Genomic DNA, 21254 nt, shown 5'->3' on the forward strand with positions numbered 1-21254 from the left:
GATCCAATATAAATAGAAAGGGAGAATGTCCACTCACCGTTATACTGCTTCCAAATACACCTATGTTTTGTGAACATAATTGGAACCATTTTACAGTTCAGATCGCATTCCCACAACTCCAGGAGTTGTATTGCAAGCATGCCACGGACGTTGTCACCATAAAACCAGGAGATTCATTGTTTTAACAAGCAATATTTTCTTTTTTAGAACAACAACAAAAAATAAATGTCAAATGTAATGATATCATAAAATCGGCAGGATTGTTGAACCAGCATTCGTTATAGTAGGCCAAAGGGAGGGCTTTGGGTATTGAACATATGAAAACGGAAAACAAGCCATTTTTACAGGTTACAAATGCCCTAAAGACGAGGTTCACTGAGGTTCTCATCTCTCGTTTCATGATGAGGACACGGACACGTAGCCTACATCATATGGAGGGGGTTTTACACATGTCCAAAACAGGACCTGCACAGCTAAAATAATGCAGGCCTGCCTACAATGAATAGATAAAAAGTGAACGTCAGCTCACTGTTTTACTTCTCTTGATATTTTAATAAAGCTTTGGTCATTAACATGTATTTACAAGTGGTCTCAGGAGCCAAACCCTTTGACAGTATTGACTACTTCGTGATTGCAATGTGCAGACAAAAAAAAGCCATAATTGAGATAAGGGGAGGCTATGCTTAGTTTTTAATAAAATAAAACAAAATGGAAAAAACCCAGCAATTTTTATGTTTCTAAATACAAAGTATAACGGCACCAAAAGCACATTAGGCTACTCTTGACCCATTCACATATGGGCAGTATGCATCATGGCTGGATAGGCTGCATTTCTGCTGTCAAGATTCATGCCATAACCAACTGTGTTACCGCTAAAACCAGCTTTTGGTTGGTCTTAAATATCCCTATCAGCGCTGTCTGAAATTAACACTTTGGATCATGTTTTTAAGGACAGGTAAATTGCTTTATGGCTGGAAAATTCCAGTCCGCCAGTTTCTACATGACAAAATTGCAAACTAACATGCGTCTGACACTAGCGCCGCCTTAACGGCAGCCGAAAATAGAGACCTAATACCCTGACTACACCGCGAGCGTTGCAAAATAAATGTAGGAATCCATGTTATTCAATTATTGCACCCACACTACTCGCACGCGTCAACGAGCGTCTGCGTTGCCAAGGGCTAAAATAGAAGTCATTCCTATTTCTGACGCAGATCGCGCTGCAAGTCCTGCCTCTCCCATCTCCTCATTGGTTTTACCCACGTGGGTGATTGAAAGATGTACCTTGTTGGCGGTAATCGTGGTAATACTATGAAAGTTTAGATACCAATCACCATATAAGTTCAAAGATGAAAAGCCTGGAAGGAGGAGAGATGACTAGAAACAATCCGGTTGACTGTTTTATGTGTGGATTAATTGTCGGAGTAGAGGATCTTGTGGCATTTCAGGTAAAATAACAACTCAATGTTTATATCCCAGGACAAATTAGCTAGCAACAGCAAGCTATCTAAATAGGACAAATTAGCTAGCAAGTGCAAGCTAGCTAGCTAAATTGCCATACATGTTTAATGCTTTTCGACCTGTCCCCAAGTTAATTTAATTAGTTCAGTTTGTTTGGATATTTTAACCTGCGTGTCATGATCGCGTTTGGTGTGGGGGAACAAAATAAATATATACACGATGGCGCACGCACGCAGCCGGTTTGGGTTCCGTTTAAGGCATAGGTCAATGGACAGACAAGGCAGAGGTCGATGGACAGACTGAAGATAGAGGGGTGAGATGTTCCATCGTCAAGACTTATCAGGACTTTGTGAAATTAAAATGTAATTAAATGCAACCAATGTTCTTGTTGGACCTCTCTATGATGTATGAGTTGGTGAGGTAAGGTGGGCTACCTGTTGCTCTATCTGCCCTGTCTCTCTCCCTCTATTTGGGGTGGGATGGTGTGTAGACTGGATCAATAGATTCATCAGGCTTCTTCAATTAGGGCTCTGTAAGCAGAACCAGCCAGTCAGTCTGGTTACATGATAACACCAGACCATTAATGCTACACTTCATTAAATGATAAGGGTAAATTAAACTACAGGTCAACAGAAAAGACTAGGGTTCTTGTTTAACAAGCACATTGTAATAGTGTGTGTGTGTTATAAGATGCTTCCTGCAAGAAAGTGATAGCCAAAGATAATTGAAGTGCATGAAAGGAGGAGGCTAAAATCACATAAAAACTAAATGCATTGCTTAGTCTGCCATTCCAAGTGTCTAAACATTTTTAAAAAACCTAGAAAGTGCATGAATCATATGATATTACCAACATCATAATATTTTATTTATTTTCATTTATACACAATTATAAAATAAAACATTGAATGAATAAATACAAATGTAAAAAGCAACTCATTTTGGCAAACTGATCACCTTTGTTCCCACAGCTAGAGACAAATCATGTCATTTTTTTTGTTACATTACTCTCTCTGGGGTTCTCGCAGAGTGTTGCAAAATTAGGTAACTTCCCTGAACGTTCCAGGTTTCCTGAAATCCCAGTAGTAAGATTCCAAGTTATAGGTTTCGCAGTTGGAAGATTCCCTTCTTCCTTATTCCATTTCAGGAAAAATCTGTGAATTTTGGAAAGCTACTGTAATTTTGCAACCCCAGTCTCTGGTAGCAGTGGGGACGGTCCCCTGAAGCAGACTGGGTCACAAACTGCAATGGAAACACTAACGACTGACTGGCATGCAGGTGCTCAAGTGGTCCTCATTTATAGCAGACATATCTCATTACAAATATGGAGTAATATGTCACCAGAAATTACATAAGTACTATGCCAAATTGGGTGACATATACCTAGAATGTAATTTATAGCAGACATATCTCATTACAAATATGGAGTAATATGTCACCAGAAGTGACATACAAGTAATTGGGTGGCACACAATTACAATGGTTAAACGTCACTATTTTGACATTATTCTAATGAGACCATGTTGTTCATAGACAAAAGAGAATGAATTGGCACAGAGTTAAGACAACAAACATCTAGAAACATCTGGAAAACAATCTATTAACACATACAATAAATAATAAGCCAGATAGGTCCTTTCTGTACAGTAGGACCATAGGATCGATGCACCCAACACCATTTCAGTGTCATTCTCTTTGTAAACTTCTTCTCTGCCGATGGAGAAATAGCCATTCCAGCCTCACCAGAGAAAACACCAGTGTACAGTAACAACATCAGATGTTCACCAACAGTAGATCATTGCATCATTTACAAGATCATTATACGTATTACAAAACATACACACAAAATCACCTAATAGTTTACATATTTTATCTGCTGCAGTTGTGACATCATTGTCTTGTTGTTAAACTTCAGCTTTTGTGTTTTTGATGTTGTTGTTGTTGTTGTTATTGTTGTTGTCATTGACATAATAAAATAAGGCAAGAAGTTGCAGAGACCTTTGAGTATACCACCAGCGGTCAGGTGACCAGAAAAACGTCCAATGAGAAGAGGACAATCCTGCCCAATTCCTTGTCCTCTTCCTTGGGTTTGGCAGATAGTATGTGGCACAGAACAGAAGAGTAACTTACAGATGAGATAAGAATGCAGGGGATAGGAAAAGAGTACATTGTACGACAGGTAGAAGGTAGAAGCATGTCCCATCATCTCTCTCTGTCTCCCTCTCTTTCGCTCTCATAGTTTTTTGTCCAGGTCCATTATGGCAGCAGATACACTGAATCACCCAGACCTTGGGGAAGAGATGAGAGGGAAGCAGAGCAGGAACTTGGCTAGACCCAGGTTGTAGACCCAAGGGAAGACCCTGGATGGAGTGGTGTGGACCAGGCCGGACTCAGGCTAAGACAGCGGACTGAGTCCCAGGCCTCTATCCCTACACTCCTTCCAGGGTTGAGAAGGTCTGACAAATCTGTGCTAGATGTAGAAGTGTAGAGAGAGAAGCAGAGCAGTGTGGACTCAGGCCCAGGTCCAGGCCCAGGCTGTGGACTCAGGCTAGGACCAGACTGGGAAGCCCAGGTAATGTGGACCCAGGCTGAGATCCAGGCTAGGCCCAGGACTCCACTCCATTTCTCCTGGGCCTGAGCTGATCTGGGATCAGTGCTATCTCACTTCTATCTCACTCAGGCAGTCCAAGGCATCCAGATAGTCCAAGGCCAGGTCATAGCAGAACCGGTACTGCTCCTGAAAACAACACAGGTGTCAACATTTCTCTACATGGATACTTTGCTATAGATTAAAGCTTGAATTCAATCGATCAGCGATCTGTATTTGAGTGTGTAAATATTGTAAACCACTGCAAGTTTGACTGAAATGAGCCTTAAGACATAAACTCCTGTCCACCGTATTAGATCGCCTTACCAAAAGAGGTTCTAAAAAGGGTCTTCCATGGTTAAATCAAGGTTATTACTTACCATGGTCTCCACCATGTTGGGTTTGGAGTTGCGTAGCGTCTTGACAGCGTAGAAGACATCCACCAGGCTGTGATGACGGATCATCTCTAGTAGCATGGTACAAGCACAGAACGTACCACTCCTACCACCACCGTTACTGTTACACACACAGGGAGAAACACAGTACGTGGGTCAGTGCCTATGAATCATTATGTATAGACTTTCTGACCACTGAGAGAGTAGCCTGTGTTGTGAAATGTGTCAGAATAAATCAGATTGCAAAACTGGGGTATACGGCGCAGAAACAGGTACAGACACAGACACGGACACATGCCCATAGAGAGATAAATATAGAGACACAAACACAGACACATACAGAGAGACAGCAACTGACACAGACATCAATGTGAGTCACATCTCTAGGATACAGGGCAGAGACGGAGGCTGAAGGTGTTACGGGGAAAGCCATAAAGTGAAATGTCACAGCTCAGTCAGACTCGGATCAAGGTGGCTGTCAGAAAAACAGCAATGTGGAGAACTTTGAAGACTTGCAGACTGACATCTGAGGAATGTTCTCATTAAATCCATAAACGTGGAAGTACATCTTATACAGGGCTACGTCTCAAATAGAGCCCTATTCCCTATGGTAGTGCACTACTTTTGACCAGGCCCCATAGAGCTCTGGTCCAAAATAGTGCACTATATATGGCGCAGGGTGCCATTTGGGACGCAGGCTTAGCATGTGGACCCCAGAGCCCAATCCAGGCTGGATAGAGATATGTAGTGTAGCTGAAGTGTAGGAGAGGCTGGGGAACTAGAGCCTAGCACTTTTTACAGTAATTATGAAAACTGTTCTGGTAAATAGGAGTGTAGTAGTGAACACTTGGGGGTTGACGTTTTATCCTGCCTCATTTAACACTACACACAGGCAGGCTAAGTGCTTTAAGTAGAAAGTAATAGTTCAAAAACATGTGCTTTTGATGGTTGTTAAACTAGTAAGTGGGGCCGGAACCAACATAATAACGCAATCTACTGAAGCAAGGTGTGACCTCTGATTATAATTTTTTTCAATCTCGTACAAGCATTTTTTGGATCTGTGTTGAAAAGTATCTAGACTGTAGCAGAACAGCAATGATCAAATAAATGTAGAGGACTTCTGATCATTTTCTTGCCTTAGTACATGACTTGCATATCTTAGACCACCTTTTGCAAAGCTTTAAATGCAAATGTCATCAGTGAATACAAAACTTTAAATACACATGTCATCAGTGATAAAAAATAAAAAATCTGTTCGCAGAATATAATCCATTGTTTTCATCAGAAGAGAAATGTGTGCAATTGTGTTGACTGTTTCTGGCAATCAGTAAATACTACTGCACAAAGTTCTACATCACCCCATCAGTGTCATCATACCATGTACAATATTTGGAAATATCTAGGCAATGGGGACTGGAGTTATAATTTGTTACAATATTACAGACATGCAGAGATACAGAGAATGAAGTTGGGTTACTTCTAATTAGCTGTGTTGGGGTCGTTACTCCAAAAAAGTAATATATACGCTATTAATTGTTACTTCTTTCAACAATAACAAATTAATTTACTTATTACTCCCTGAGAAAAAAAAGTGTTACATTACTCGTTATAATACTTTAGCGTTACACCCCAAAACGTTGCACATCCTCACTCAAAGTAAACTGTCATCTGTCTGAAAGAGGGGGATTCTTACATGGATAACAGTCTAATATTATTAGGCACATTTTATTAGGAATAATATTTGAGTGGGAGATTTAAAAGACAGAGTAACTTTCTGTTTTGTCTGCTTGGTTGCGTTAATCTTTTTGCAAGCAGTCGTGTTCTTTTGATGAATCTATTAGCAATTTTGAAGGCATACTTTAGTTTTTCTGAATGTACTTGTGTTTTGAGAAGGCAACTACATTTTGAAAACGTACTTACTGTTTTGCAAAAAGCCACAGAGTTCTATGTCTTGCAAACTCCATTTTGAAAATGTACAACTTTGTTCCAAAAAAATGCTTGTACGCGATTGTCCCACAAGATGGATGCAACATGCTTTCTGTACAGTATGCTCACAACAGGAGTCAACAAGTGCCAATGACGACTTCAATGTGAAACAGGGTTTGTTTGTATAGTGTCCCTATGGCCCGAGAATCAATCCGACCAGAGCGCAGCTGTAAACTACTTAAGCCAAATTCCTTAACGTTTTTACAGAGATCACGATCGCTAAAATCAATCGCAATGCACTGGTCATTTGAATCATTTCTGTGTATCCTATCTGCAAACTAAACTTCCCTAAGGGATGATAAAGATTGATGAGCAAAATGGTGGACAGTGGTAACTCACAGACAGTGGACGATGGTACGTCCCTCTCCACACTCCCTCTGCCAGTTGTGGACCTGGGCCAGCAGGCTTAGGAAAGCCTTCTTAGAGTCTGGGACGTCACGGTATGGAGACCAGCGCAGGAACTGGAAATGACGAAGCACCAGCTGACCTTCCTGGAGCTGGGGGGAGAGAGGGAGGTAGAACGAAAGAAAGAAAGAGAGAGAGAGAGAGAGAGAGAGAGAGAGAGAGGAGAGAGAGAGAGAGAGAGAGGAGAGAGAGAGAGAGAGAGAGAGAGAGAGAGAGAGAAGAGAGAGAGAGAGAGAGAGTGTTGCAGACATGTATGGCATCCTAGAATGGACATCTCTAACACAGAAGGAAACTGGTAGAAATGGCAAAGACCTGCCACCATTCCCCTTGGGGCCAAGGCTTAAAATCACATACAGAAGACGGTGTTAGGATAATTGATTGGCTAATGGAAAACTGCAGTACCCCAGTCGGCCTTCAACTTGAGATATTCAATGAGAGAGGGCAGCACTGAGCTAGCCTACAACATCACTTCCTGGAGTAGCTCAAACTGCAAATGTTATGCTTCAATGAGCTATTGAGTCTTCACATAGGAATACATGGTGTCACATGATTGATTGCATTGTCCATTCACATATACAGTCATTGACTTGTACAAAGTGTATTAATACCATTTGTGAATTTGAAATGTGTTTTTTGCATATCCCAACTCCCTCTGAGGTACTATCGGAGAGTGAGTTCACAGCCAGGGTCAGCCATTATCAACAGCAACCGTGAAGAAATTCTGGTTAAGTGCCTTGCTCAAGGGCACATTCGAACTAGCAACCTTTCGGTTACTTGCACCAACACGCTAACAGCAAGGCGACCTGCTGCCCATAGATTAAATGTTCTACTGTGAGATCGAATACATTGCTGGGAAAGTGTACATCATCCTCCCTCCCTGTTCCTGTTGCTGATTGGTAGAATCAGTGTGATCCTGTGAAGAGGCAGTGGGGATCGCTTCTGAGAACTGGCTCCATGGGGAGACTGGGGGTGACATTGAGGGGGACAGGGCTCTGTCGGGGTGACAGAAGGCTGACAGGAGGGTGCAGCGGGCAGAGGAGGGGAGGTGCTAGGGGGAGGCAAGGAGAGAGACTAGGGACGCTATACCTGACAGGTGGTTAGAAGGGAGAGGTTGGGAGAGCAAGGCAGGGAGACTAGCTGACAGTGGGGTGAGGAGGGGGAGGTAGGGAGACAGAGGCAGAGAGACTAGCTGACAAGAGGAGTTGTTTTGCTGGAGGCTAATAGAGGAACACCTGGGTGGTGAAAGGTGGATGAGCTCAGAGAGAGGTGTTGGGAAGTGCCTGTCTGATCAACACTGGGAGACCAAGCTAGTCACAATCACGAAGACAACATGCAGTCAATGGCTAGGAGGGAGGCACATAGCTATGGGATACAACACACACAGACATAGACACACACACACACACACATGCATACACACAGACCACAACACACCATTTACAATGATTTAACTGACATTGAAAAGGCTGACAATTTGATCATTTCATCATTACGTTGTCAAAAATACACTTTAGGTCATTGACAATAATTGTAAAGTGGATGGTGACTAATACATGCCTCATCTCACATATTCAGTAGACAGACTACGAATATAAAAGGGGCCATTAGGCTTTCTACTAAATAAGCATTAAGAGACAGTGGGAAAATATGTTTTAAGAACTTGAAAAAATTAAAGAGATATGACTAAACAGTCAGACTTGAGTGATGGAACCAGCAGACTGAAATAATCTAAAAAAAATGTGACTTTATTATTACTTTATTATTTGACACGAACAATGCAACATTAATCAACATTTCTATGCATGAGACAGATTTAGTCAGCCGTTTAATTTTCAACTGTAGTCCCTTAACTTATCAGAGCACAAAAATGGACTTAGACAGCCAGTCTATCATTGACCACGACCGAAGACCTACCCGCATGATGTTCTGAACCCGGAACAGACGAATGATGACGTCATCGTCAGCCGTCATGGACAGGAGCTCCACTGTCATAGGTCCAAACTGCTGCAGCCCAGGCTCTGGCCAGTACTTTAGACACGGCTGAGAGGAGGGCAGAGAAACAGAGAGAGAGAGAGAGTGAGAGAGAGAGAGAGAGAGAGAGAGAGAGAGAGAGAGAGAGAGAGAGGGGGGGGGGGGGAAGAGGAAGATAACAAGTGATTAGCGGACTATGGAGGCGGAGGAGTGAAATCAAATCATTATGTCACAGAGCAGGATGGCAGAAGTCAATAACAAGACGCCTGAGGATCGACAGGACAGACATTTAGCCAGATCCACAATTATCCAATTATCCAACACATAGTAGCAGTGTTAACTGAATGAGCAGAAAACACTGTCATTACTGAGATCTCCAAGTACAATCAATCACATAGCACAACACACACCACACAGTTCTACAGCATTTCACAGCATTTGAATAATTCATCACTCTAAATTATTAACATCAGCCCATTATAAATGAATGCAGTGTGGTCAGGGGGTAACCTCGGCAGTGCCTGGGAGAAATACACATGGAGTCAATCAGGGATTGGTGCACATTGCACACAGACCGGGCCAAGGTCTTCAGTCAATGCAGGTCGCAGCTGCTTCAAAGACTAATTAGCTGAAGGGAGGAACGGAGGGACGGAGACACTGGGGAGTGTAGTGTTAAATTGATAACAGTGTTAGCTGTGACAGCGAGGGGGATGGAGAGAGGAGCAAGAAGGGAAGGAGGGATAGAGGGAGGGAGGGAGACACAGGGGAGTGTAGTGTTAACATGCTAACAATGTTAGCTGTGACAGGAAGGGGAGGGAAAGGGGAGGTAGGGAGAGGCCGGAGCCAGGGGAGCAACAAGGTAGCTATAATGTCCACTCACGTTGACAGAGAGGCATTAACGAGGTGACAGGGGGGCAGAGGGAGAGATAAATATTTATACACAGAGGCAGGTAGCACAGATGACTGGGGTACACTGTTAATATACTGGCAGAGAGAGAAATGGAGGGAGTGGGGGATGGAAAAGAGAGGGGAGGAAAAAGAGAGCAAGAAGGATAGTAGGGCAGAGACGATACACGGAGGGGGAACAAGAGACAAGAGAGAGAAGGAGAGAAGGGTAAGGAGAAAGAAAGAGAGTGAAAGGAGAGAAAGCGTCAAGGAAGGAGAGGAAGAGGGTGGAGGAGAAAGAGCGTGAGGGAATGAGGGAAGTAGTGAGAGTGGACAAGAGAGAGACAGCCAGTTCTAGATGTGACCAATGGTGTAAACATTAGTCAGGCCAGCATCAGGACACAGTTACAGGTGAAAGATAAGAAGGCCACAGACAAAGCCACACATGAGCAAACACACAGGCGAGAACAGAATAATAAGAAATCAACAGGTGTAGACTAACAGTGAAATGCTTACGGACATGGTAATGCCCTGACAAGCAGGCCAAAAATGTATCAACTATTAATTAATCTACACAAAGGCAATAAGTCAGCTTGCTATTACATGGGATTGGTCAGAGTACAGCCTTGACCAATCGAGTATGATGATGAGATATTTGATCAGTACCTGATAGCCACAGGGCTCGCTCAGTCAGTCAGTCAGTCAGTCAGTCAGTCAGTCAGTCAGTCAGTCAGTCAGTCAACATCATCAATTCACTCCCCTCTTCCTTCCTCCATCCTCTCCCCCTCACCTCCCCTCTTCTCACCCAGGCAGAGTTGGACTGGTTGATCTGGTTGAGCATCACCACCGAGGTACATCCATAGTCATAGACCAGCCTCCAGAAGTCTGCCGTGGTTCCCGGTAACGGGTGAGGTGTGACCACGAAGGCGGCGGGCCGGTGGAAGCTGTCGGTGAGAGCGGCGTTGATGTAGTTGCTGCCCTCGGCAATGCCCTCAGTGGTGACCAGGAAGGCCAGGGCGCGGTCTGGGGGCAGGACGTCCATGCTACGGTTCTTCTCGCGGTTCCTCGGCAACAGGGATACGCTGCACTCCTCCACGTCCAGGTGAGGGGTCACAGAGTTCAACGTCTGGAGGAGGGGGTGGAGAGAGATAAAGAAGGAGAGAGAGGGTGAGATGGAGTGGTACAGACAGGGTCGAAGAGGATGATGGTGAAAAAGAGATGTGGAAATGTGACAGAAATTTGGGAGAGAGGGAAGAGACAAATTGAGAAGAGTGCATGGGTGTTTGTTAGAGAGAGACAGTGAGAGACAAAGACAGAGAGAGAGAGAAACAGAGGCAGACACGGGGAGAGAAACAGAGTGTGAGAGAGACAGAGGGAGAGAGATAGAGCGAGACGAGAGCGAGATGAGAGAAAAGAGAAAGAGGACAAGGACATTGAAAATGTACTCAGCTCAAACTGTCTAACTGTCAATATTTGACAACTGCAAATATTTCACTGTCTAATCATCATCCGGCTGAAACTTTAAAACGCATTTAGCATCAGTCAAAAAACCATGAAGGGGCTTAATGGATAAAAACACATTTAATCGCAAACCACATACATTATGTATAAGCACATTGAGGCTTTGAGAAATAAAATTGGAAGGGAAATTAAACTGATTATTTAACTTACTGTGTATTGTGTTGAATTATAACTCCCTGTTGAATTTGACAGTATGAATGGTGCATTATAATTATGACTAACTTGCATTGCATCAGGATTACATCTTGGAGATATGTGTTTAAATTATTATCAGAATCTGTGTCCAAAATGGCTCCCTATTCCCTATTTAGTGCACTTCTTTTGGCCAGGGCCAAGAGGACTCTAGTCAAAAGTAGTGCATTATACAGGGAATAGGGTGCTATTTGGGATTCATCCTAAATGTCTGATTTCAGTGAAGATATTTCATTCGATTATAATAACCATCATGAATGTATTTAATAGCTCGGTCTGAAAGAGATAAGTAGCTGTAATTATGCATGGTGAAGGTCACTAATGATTTGTGTCAATAAAATGGAAGAAAAGGAAGATCCATCTAGTCAGATGAACTGAGATCATCTCATACAGAATGTGACTTTAATTTACAGACTGCTGCAATAGACCATGCATTCAGCTAAGGACATGGCACTGTACTGTGCCATGACTAGTGGCTTGGTGAGCGTTAGTAGATCTAAGTTTGCACAATTAATGCTAATACAATAAAAATGTCCACTGTTACAATAAACATCATCCTCAACCATTTTCTTTACAAATCATATTGAGGACATCAATACGTAATGGGAAAGAAGTCAAATTCCGGTTGAAATCTAGTAGTTTCCGGTTGCTAAAACAATGTTTACAAAATGTCCTACTAGTCTTACCTGGAACTCCTCTCGTAGTTGAGAGGTGTTGCTCTGTGAGTCAACCCTCAGCATCTCCTTATACGTCAGAGCAAACTCAAGAACAGGTATAGCTGTCTCTCCACACAGACAGGCCTCCAGAATGGCATCGTGGATGAACACATACTGCTCCTGAGAGAGAGAGAGAGAGAGAGAGAGAGAGAGAGAGAGAGAGAGAGAGAGAGAGAGAGAGAGAGAGAGAGAGAGAGAGAGAGAGAGAGAGAGAGAGAGAGAGAGAGAGGAATGAAGGAAAAAGGGAGGGAGGGAGGGGGGGGGGTAGCGAGGGAAGGATGGAGGTAGAAAGAGAGCGACAGATAAGACAGTGAGATTGAGAAACTAACAAGAAACGTCTAATATCTTGTTTTGATAATAGGACCATAATTGCTAGCGGTTTGGGTGGGAAGTGTAACATTGGGATTTGATTACTGTTGTTAATGTCAATGAATTGTTAAAATGTCAACATTCATCACATCACCATGCCCACAAACAAATGTTGTTTTACTAACCGCTAATAATAAAAAAAAAAATAGGAAAGGAGAGGGTGTTAGAACATACATAAAAAGAGCCAAAAGCCCAAACGCCCAACCTATGCTATATAGCCTACCTAAATATCAGTCAATTCAATGCAATTCATTTGTACATTTGTTTTCACATCTTGGAGTACAAAGAATCTCAGTGACCTAAATTTAAAAGCATTAATGAGGAAACATATTTTATTTGATCATCACATCTCTCCCCAGGTTACATCATAATCTATCTCATTTCCTGATGGATTCCTGGTTGATATAATACCATTATATAGTATACCATATACATCGGGGGAGGTCAGCCCTCCTCCTCTCGGGCTATGTTTATGCAGGCTTTTGCTTCAACCCTTGTGCTAACATACCTGAAACTAATCAGATAATACATGTGTTAGATTAGGGTTGGAGGGAAAACCTGCCAGAGAGTGGCTCTCTAGGGAAGGATTGGGCATCCCTGATATATAGAATATATTCTTACCTCTGTCTGTATCATGTTGATGCGTCTGGAGCAGAGGGTCTTGACACAGTTGTAGATGTCCACCACACCCTCACACTCTGCCATATCCAGCATGACATCCAGTACGATGTAGCAGCCTGTTCTGCCTGCTCCCATACTGACACATAGAGGAGAGAGGTCAGGGGTAAGAAGTTAGAGGTCATATCCAGCATGACATCCAGTACGATGTAGCAGCCTGTTCTGCCTGCTCCCATACTGACACGTAGAGGAGAGAGGTCAGGGGTTAGAGGTCAGGGGTTAGGGGTTGGAGGTCATATCCAGCATGACGTCTAGCACGATGGAACAGCCTGTCCTGCCAGCTCACATACTAACACACAGAGAGGAGAGAGGTCAGGTGTCAGCAAGGGGAAGGGGTCAGGACATAAGGTCAGGAGCGAGAGATCTATATAGGCTAAGCAACACCCAAATCTATAACTATAAAATAAAGAGAGTCTAAGACTTTTTTAAGCAACACTGCATCACTCAGACAGGATGTGATGTAAGATGGTCCGTTACCTGCAGTGGACGACCACGGGCCCAGCATCGGGGGGTGTGGAGGCCTTGACCCGGCGTAGGAAGGCCAGCAGACCTGTGGCGTGGTAGGGAACACCATGCTCTGGCCAGGAGGTGAAGTGGAACTGACACACCTCATGTTTGGCTGGGTAGCCCCTCTGGAGGGGAGAATACAGAGGGTCTAATCAATATCATGATCAACAAACAGACACAAAGTTGGCACTGTAGGACATTTAATAAGACATCTTTATCTAAACATGAGGAATAACTCCAAGGACCAATTAACATTAAAATGATTCATTGTTTGTTAGATATCAATGCCTCTATAAAGGCTGTGTTCTCAATAAACTGCCTGGCTGAACAAATGGAGTAAACAAAACACTCTCAAATTGGATGTGATCCCAGGAACCAATACATTTTCAAATTATGTATAATTTGTTAGACAGAAGGACTTTGACTATTCGCTCACCCGCTCCATAGCAAAGGTGCGGACGGTGTACTCAGCCAGTGTTTCCGTCTTCAGCAGTGTGATCTTGATGTCTCCATAGAGTTCACTGTCCTCGGGCCAATACTTACAGCACTTCATCTGAACACACACAACACACAGAACATTTGGACCTTAATCAGGGTCTACAGTCGGTTACACTTTAAACCAACATTCAAGAGCAAAATCAATACAATAGTAACCCATGACAATCATTATTCTATCCTTCCTGTTTCCAGTGAGAAAAGGTGGACTTCATGGTTGTAATCTGGTTGTCATTTCAACCAATTTTGCCCACTGGGTTGTAGACTTATAACACATAGCTATTTTATTTCACTGGCAATTCTTCTATAGGCCTATGTAAAGAGTGGGCTTTCAAAAGAACCGAAAGGAAGAGTAACCTACCCTGCCCACCTCCACCAGTTTAGTGATCATGACGATACTGAAGCAATTCTCCTGCCACACCATCCTCCAGAAGTCATAGATCATCTCCTGCTTGGGACCTGAGGGGGAGAAGAGGAGGACGAGGACGAGGAGAGGAAAGGTGGAGGAGGAGGAAAGAAGGAGGGAGAGTATGAGGAGGACGAGGAGAGGACAATGAGAGGAGGAGGGGAGGAGGAGGGAAGACAAGAGGAGGTGGAGGGGGGAGGTAGAGGAGGACGAGGACAGGACAAGGAGAGAAGGGGGAGGAGGTAGAGGAGGAGGAGGAAGGTGGAGGAGGACGAGGACAGGACAAGGAGAGAAGGGAGAGGAGGTGGAGGAGGAGGAAAGACAGGAGGAGGAAGGGGAGGGGGAGGTGGAGTATAAAAGGCAGGGATAGAGGGAGGAGAAATAGGATCATAAGTCAGTATAAATAGTAGCAATAACCATCAGGGTTGGGCCTGTAGAATCCATACCAGAGACAAGAGTAACAGTATAATTTTATGAACCATGGCTCTCCACTCCTCTCGTTCCCCTCTCTGCTCTCCTAGCATCTGCTGGAAGACTGTCATTTCAATACACCCACAAATCCACAGCTGCTGTGCAAACAACAAACGTCATCAATGTTGAATTTTTCCGGTGAGGCTGAACTCACTCACACAAATCTCAGAAATCTCATTCCCTCTGGACGTGATAGCAGTTTCATTGATTTCATTATACTGTGAGCTTAATGATATCACACGCCTCTATGTCATACCTCTGGTAGAATAATGTGAGGGTGAACAAATACCATGGCTTTTTTTGGTTTTTGAATAATACAAGTTCAAAATTTGCTTTATGAGTAGTAAGTGGGTCTTTCTCCATTCTGATTGTTTTATACTGTTCAATTTTTTTCTGCATTTCCTACACTCATATGAGATAAATTCCATTCTGCCACATAGGGTTGCATGATATGGGAAAATAATGTAGGCCTTACTTTTAACTAAAAATCGCATTTGTAATTTGACTTGCGATTTAGATCAAAACACTTTGGTGAACTGTTGGAATCATGGAAATAGAATGATTATTCTAATTCTATAGTTAGAGTATATTAGTGGGCACTTGAATGCAGTGTTGTTTGACATGACAACGAATGAAAATGCCAAGAAGCAGTTATTGTGAAACTGAAGGAACCGGAAGTGTTGATAAGTGTTTCTTAGGGGACCCTATAATCTTTGGCTACATTTAATGTTTTGTCTTAGCTACTTCATGTAGCGAACATATTCATGCTTCACATATTCCTCTTTGATTTAGAAGATACTGTTGCACAAACAACATGCTGATTTAGGTCTACACCATCACTGGTATTATTAGGCTGTATAGCTAGTTACATTTGCTCTTACTCAGTACATTTATTACCTTGCTAGCCAGTTAACTAGCAATTAGCATTAGCGGCTAAGACGATTTAGGCCTAACTTGCGAAGAAAAGACAAACTAGCCATTTGCAGATGTAAGAAACACAAACTAATAGTGTAATTATAGAACACTAGTGGATTTCTATTAAGAATGACTTATTACACATCTCATATGTATATACAGTATTTTATACCATCTATTACATCTTGTGTAGATGTAATATGTAGATATTCTTACTCCATTACCTCGCTTAGATTTTTTTGTGTATTATGTAGTTGCTGTGGAATTGTTAGATTACATGTTAGATATTGCTGCACTGTCGGAACTAGAAGCACAAGCATTTCGCTACACTCGCAATAACATCTGCTAACCATGTGTATGTGACCAATAACATTTGATTTGAGAAGGAAAGTGAAAACAGCATCGTTGTCATCAACATTGTTGCATGTGCAGTATTGACCATGCAGACTGAAGCAGTGTCTCGTGGTCAAGGAACAACAAATGCGCTCTTTGAGTGACGGGGGCGGAGCTAGGTCTGTGTGGAAAGTGGCATAGAGAGAGAGAGAGAGAGCGGAGAGAGATGACTCAAGTAGCGGAGTAAACTATAAAAATGGACGTTACACACGGCGTATCACATGTAACAAACCAAACATTCAAATACAGTTATAGAAGGTAAAGTAAAAAACCAACCCGGTCCGTGCATTAATACCGGTATATTGTAAAATACGGTATACCGCCCAGCCCTACTCTGAACCCAGAGTGCATTCATTCAATATGTTTCCAGAGGCTGCTGTAGTTAGCATAGAAACCCAAGGGGGTTGTTGTTTCTGCAGTTTATTTCACAGTTTGTCTTAACAACATGAAGCTGATAGAACAGTGTGATAGCTGCTGATGTAGCCCCAGGGCAGACCCTGCATCCTACAAGGCTCTGTTGTGAAGGCTGTTGGGTACAACAGGGAGAAGAGAGGAGAGGAAAACCTTGGCTGTCTTTGAGAACAGGGGTGCTAAGGGCACAGACTAACTGTCAGGGATGAGTTTTGTTCCCCCTGCTACCAGCAGTGGTTGAGTGCAGTGTTTCTGTGCAGTGTTCCTACCTTAACATTGGATCGATCCTACTTGAGATGCCTAGCACCGATCACCCACGTGGCGTCTACTGTATTATTAATATGACAACATTTTGTTCCATTTTCAGCAGCACTCCTCACGGAGGGCCAGAGGGGCAGAAGGCCCAAAGGGCCAGAGGGCCAAGGCTGTCATAGGAGTGACAGATAAGGGTGGATCCTCCCAGGGCAAATCTATATGCTCAGCGTAATGTTGCTGTGTGGACACAGGGCTTCAGAGAAACCCTCCTTCACTGCCTCCAACATCTCATCCTTGGACACCAGTTTCGCTCCAGGCACCTGCCTAGTGCCTACACACAAGTATACATATATACATGTATACACATGGTGTTAGTTCAACCTTCAATCTCATCTGGCCCGCTGGCTTTTTTACCATGAATTCTAAAATGTTTTCAGTCTGCCTCAGTTACAGAGCTACATTGGCCAGTGGCTATGTAATATGTATGCATAAGCATAGTGTTTGTGTTTGTGTGTGTGTGTGTGTGTGTGTGTGTGTGTGTGTGTGTGTGTGTGTGTGTGTGTGTGTGTGTGTGTGTGTGTGTGTGTGTGTGTGTGTGTGTGTGTGTGTGTGTGTGTGTCTGTGTGTGTGTGTGTGTGTGTGTGTGTGTGTGTGTGTGTGTGTGTGTGTGTGTGTGTGTGTGTGAGAGAGAGAGAGAGAGACAGAGAGAGATAGAGGGAAAGAGGGAGAGAGAGCATGAGAGCGATAGAAAGAGGAGAGAGAGAGGGTAAGAGAAAGTTAGGTTTTAGAGGAGCAAGTCATCTGAAAATGTCCTTGTGGGAATTGGGACCAAAAAGATAGAGGGAAATACACATACTAAACTAAGATCAGAGCTAAGAAAGAATCAATTAAAGTATATACGTGTGTGTGTGTGTGTGTGTGTGTGTGTGTGTGTGTGTGTGTGTGTGTGTGTGTGTGTGTGTGTGTGTGTGTGTGTGTGTGTGTGTGTGTGTGTGTGTGTGTGTGTGTGTGTGCATGACGGGGTGTTTGGGGAATCCATGTTCTAGGTCCAGACTTCAGGGAGAAGGAGAACTATCCATAGACTGGGGGGAGGAGAAACAGAGAATTCACAGAGAGATACAGCTACTGTGCTGTAACAGAATCAGTAGGCCTATATACAGCTACATGTGACTAACTGTAGAGAAAAGTGGGGTTCAGGTTGTAGAAAAATCTACCCAGACACAGGGCATGATGTAGCACCAGCCGGTGAGTGTGTGAGTGTGTGAGAGAGAGAGAGATTAGGGTTTCCTGAAGGAGCCTAGCTGAAGCCTGAAGGAGTCTAGCTCTCCAGGACAAGGGTTGGGCATCCCTGATATATAGAATATATATTTTTTAAATTGCCTTTGGAAAGTACTCAGACCCTTTCACTTTTTCCACATTTTGTTACGTTACAGCCTTATTCTAAAATGGATTAAATAGAAAATCCTCAGCAATCTACACACAGTACCCCATAATGACAAAGCGAAAACAGTTTTTAGAAATGTTTGCAAATGTATTAAAAATAAATGGGGTATTGTGTGTAGATTGATGTAAAAAAAAATGTTTTAATACATTTTAGAATAAGGCAGCAACTTAACAAAATGTGGAAAAAGTCAAGGGGTCTGAATACTTTCCGAATGCACTGTATGTATGTATGTATGTATGTATGTATGTATGTATGTATGTATGTATGTATGTATATATATATATATAAATATATAAAAGAGAGACAGAATATGAGCTCACACATTTTTCTGCATGTTTTTTTAAAAAATAGATAGATTAACCTGTCTGGGCTAGGGGGAAGTATTTTCACGGCCGGATGAAAAACGTACCCAATTTAAACAGGTTACTACTCTGGTCCAGAAACTAGAATATGTATATTATTAGTAGATTTGGATAGAAAACACTAGGACGTTTCTAAAACTGTTTGAATGGTGTCTGTGAGTATAACAGAACTCATATGGCAGGCAAAAACCTGAGAAATATTCAAGCAGGAAGTGGAAAGTCTGAGAATTGTAGTTCTTTTGATTCTCTATCGAAGCTACAGTGTCTGTGGGGGATGTTGCACTTCCTAAGGCTTCCATTGGCTGTCAACAGCCTTCAGAAAGTGGTTTGAGCATTTTCCTGTCACTGGGCAGATAATAGGAGCTCAGATACTGAGTGGTCTGCCTGGCAACAAAGGGATTGGATATGCGCGGTCACGCGAACACACCGTTCCTTCTTTTTCTTCTTGAATGAATATGCTATTGTCCGGTTGGAATATTATCGCAATTCTACGTTAGAAATACCATAAAGATTGATTTTAAACAGCGTTTGTCATGCTTCTAAGTACGGTATGCCTTTGGATAAGTGATCTGTACGCACGAACAAAACGGAGGTATTTGTACATAAATATGGATTATTTGGAACAAAAACAACATTTCTTGTGGAAGTAGCAGTCCTGGGAGTGCATTCTGATGAAGATCAGCAAAGGTAAGAGAATATTTCTAATATTAATTCTGAGTATAGGTTGCCCCGAACTTGGCGGGTGTCTGAATAGCTCACCGTGATGGCTGAGCTATGTACTCAGAATATTGAAAAAGATGCTTTCTCTGTAAAGCTATTTTAAAATCTGACACAGCGGTTGCATCCAGGGGTAGTCCATCTATAATTCTTTAAATAATTGTTATATATTTTGTCAACGTTTATGATGAGTATTTTTGTAAATTGATGTGCACATTCACCAGTTGTTTTGGTGGGAATACATTTTCTGAACATCACGCGCCAATGTAAAATGCTGTTTTCGGATATAAATATGAACTTTATCGAACAAAACATACATGTATTTTGTAACATAATGTCCTAGGAGTGTCATCTGATGAAGATCGTCAAAGGTTAGTGCTTCATTTAGCTGTGTTTTGGGTTTTACTGACACATGTCCTTGCTTGGAAAATGGCTGTGTGATTATTTTTGTCTATGTACTCTCCTAACATAATCTAATGTTTTGCTTTCGCTGTAAAGCCTTTTTGAAATCGGACAATGTGGTTACATCAAGGAGAAGTGTATTTTTAAAATGGTGTAAAATAGTTGTATGTTTGAGAAAGTTGAATTATGACATTTTGTTGTTTTTGAATTTGCCGCCCTGATATTTCACTGGCTGTGTCCCGCAGGTGCGTCCCACCTAGCCCATGTCCCGCTAGCGTCCCACCTAGCCCATAGAAGTTAAGAGTTAGACAAACTTGGATTTTTTGGCAGGGACATATACAGGATGCTACCCCAAACAACATAACCTTCACTCCAAATCAAAACACCAAACCTACAACCTGATTTAGGACGGAATTACCTGGAATTCCCTGGAATGCTTCATTCACCGAAGGATTATTATTCCCAAGCTATACAGCAAATGCTCTGTCAAACAAACAGAAACCTGAAAACACCATCCAACCTGGAACTGAGTGAGTAATGCTTAGTCTGAAGCTATTTTTTACTTTCAAACGCCAAGAAGAAAAATACATTACAATGAAATATTTTACTTTATAAGGACAGAATGCTAAGGCTACCAAGCTTGCTAGGAAAAAGATATACAACTTCAATTAGCACTGGCGTGTGAAGCGAAAGGTGTCAAAGCCCTTGAGCCCAATAATGGCAGGAGAGCCCCAACCAAATGGAGAGGCCTTAGAAGCACCCTCCTGCTGTTCAGAGGTAATACAAATACAGTACCCTGTGAATGTAAAGATTAATAACACACGAAAAGAGTACAAAATGAAGCCCCTTAAAGAAAATCAAGAGACACTTTTTGATGACTATTATAAAAATGGGAACATAAGCAACCTTATCTTCTACACAGACCATCTCCTGGCATGGCACAGTGCTATATTAACACACTACCCCTCAGGATACTAGACAACGAGGACTCTGAGTCATCTAATATAAATCTTTGTAAGTCTGGAACAGTATTGGTACAGGGCAACCGCAAACAGTTTCAGCTGGACTTTCACGTAATCAAAGAAATAGCTCAGCAGGAGAAGCTCTCCCATGAGAAAGATACCCCCACCGAGAGCAGATCAGACCGGATCTCTTCATTACATAACCCCACAGATGAGCAACCCCAAGCGGAAAGTCAGCCTCCCAGCACAGAATACCACACCCTCATTGAAATGAGGGATAAATTAACCCAGCTGGAGGTAAGGCAAGTGGAGCTGGAACAGCAGGTGATTACATTCCAGTCAGCACAGACC

At 42.6% G+C, this 21254-nt stretch overlaps 1 protein-coding gene across 8 annotated transcripts in view; it reads right to left on the reverse strand.

Moving 5' to 3' along the window:
- Positions 1–2299: 2299 nt before the first annotated feature.
- The window catches only part of LOC106588628 (receptor-type tyrosine-protein phosphatase U), a 283302-nt gene continuing 264347 nt past the window's right edge, over positions 2300–21254 (reverse strand). For 4 of the 8 annotated variants that reach the window (XM_045709315.2, XM_045709317.2, XM_045709320.2 and 1 more), the window contains 10 exons: positions 14527–14624; positions 14107–14223; positions 13641–13795; positions 13107–13242; positions 12087–12236; positions 10478–10813; positions 8746–8871; positions 6766–6923; positions 4426–4561; positions 2300–4195 (listed from right to left, as the gene is read on the reverse strand). In XM_045709315.2, the coding sequence (XP_045565271.2) occupies positions 4115–4195; positions 4426–4561; positions 6766–6923; positions 8746–8871; positions 10478–10813; positions 12087–12236; positions 13107–13242; positions 13641–13795; positions 14107–14223; positions 14527–14624 (1493 nt within the window). In that variant the 3' untranslated portion in view covers positions 2300–4114. The remainder of the gene's footprint in view (positions 4196–4425; positions 4562–6765; positions 6924–8745; positions 8872–10477; positions 10814–12086; positions 12237–13106; positions 13243–13640; positions 13796–14106; positions 14224–14526; positions 14625–21254) is intronic. The other 4 variants (XM_045709322.2, XM_045709321.2, XM_045709319.2 and 1 more) reach the window with 1 other exon arrangement.

Source organism: Salmo salar, chromosome 27, assembly GCF_965601325.2.
Source record: "Salmo salar chromosome 27, fSalSal1, whole genome shotgun sequence".
Classification (NCBI taxonomy): domain Eukaryota; kingdom Metazoa; phylum Chordata; class Actinopteri; order Salmoniformes; family Salmonidae; genus Salmo; species Salmo salar.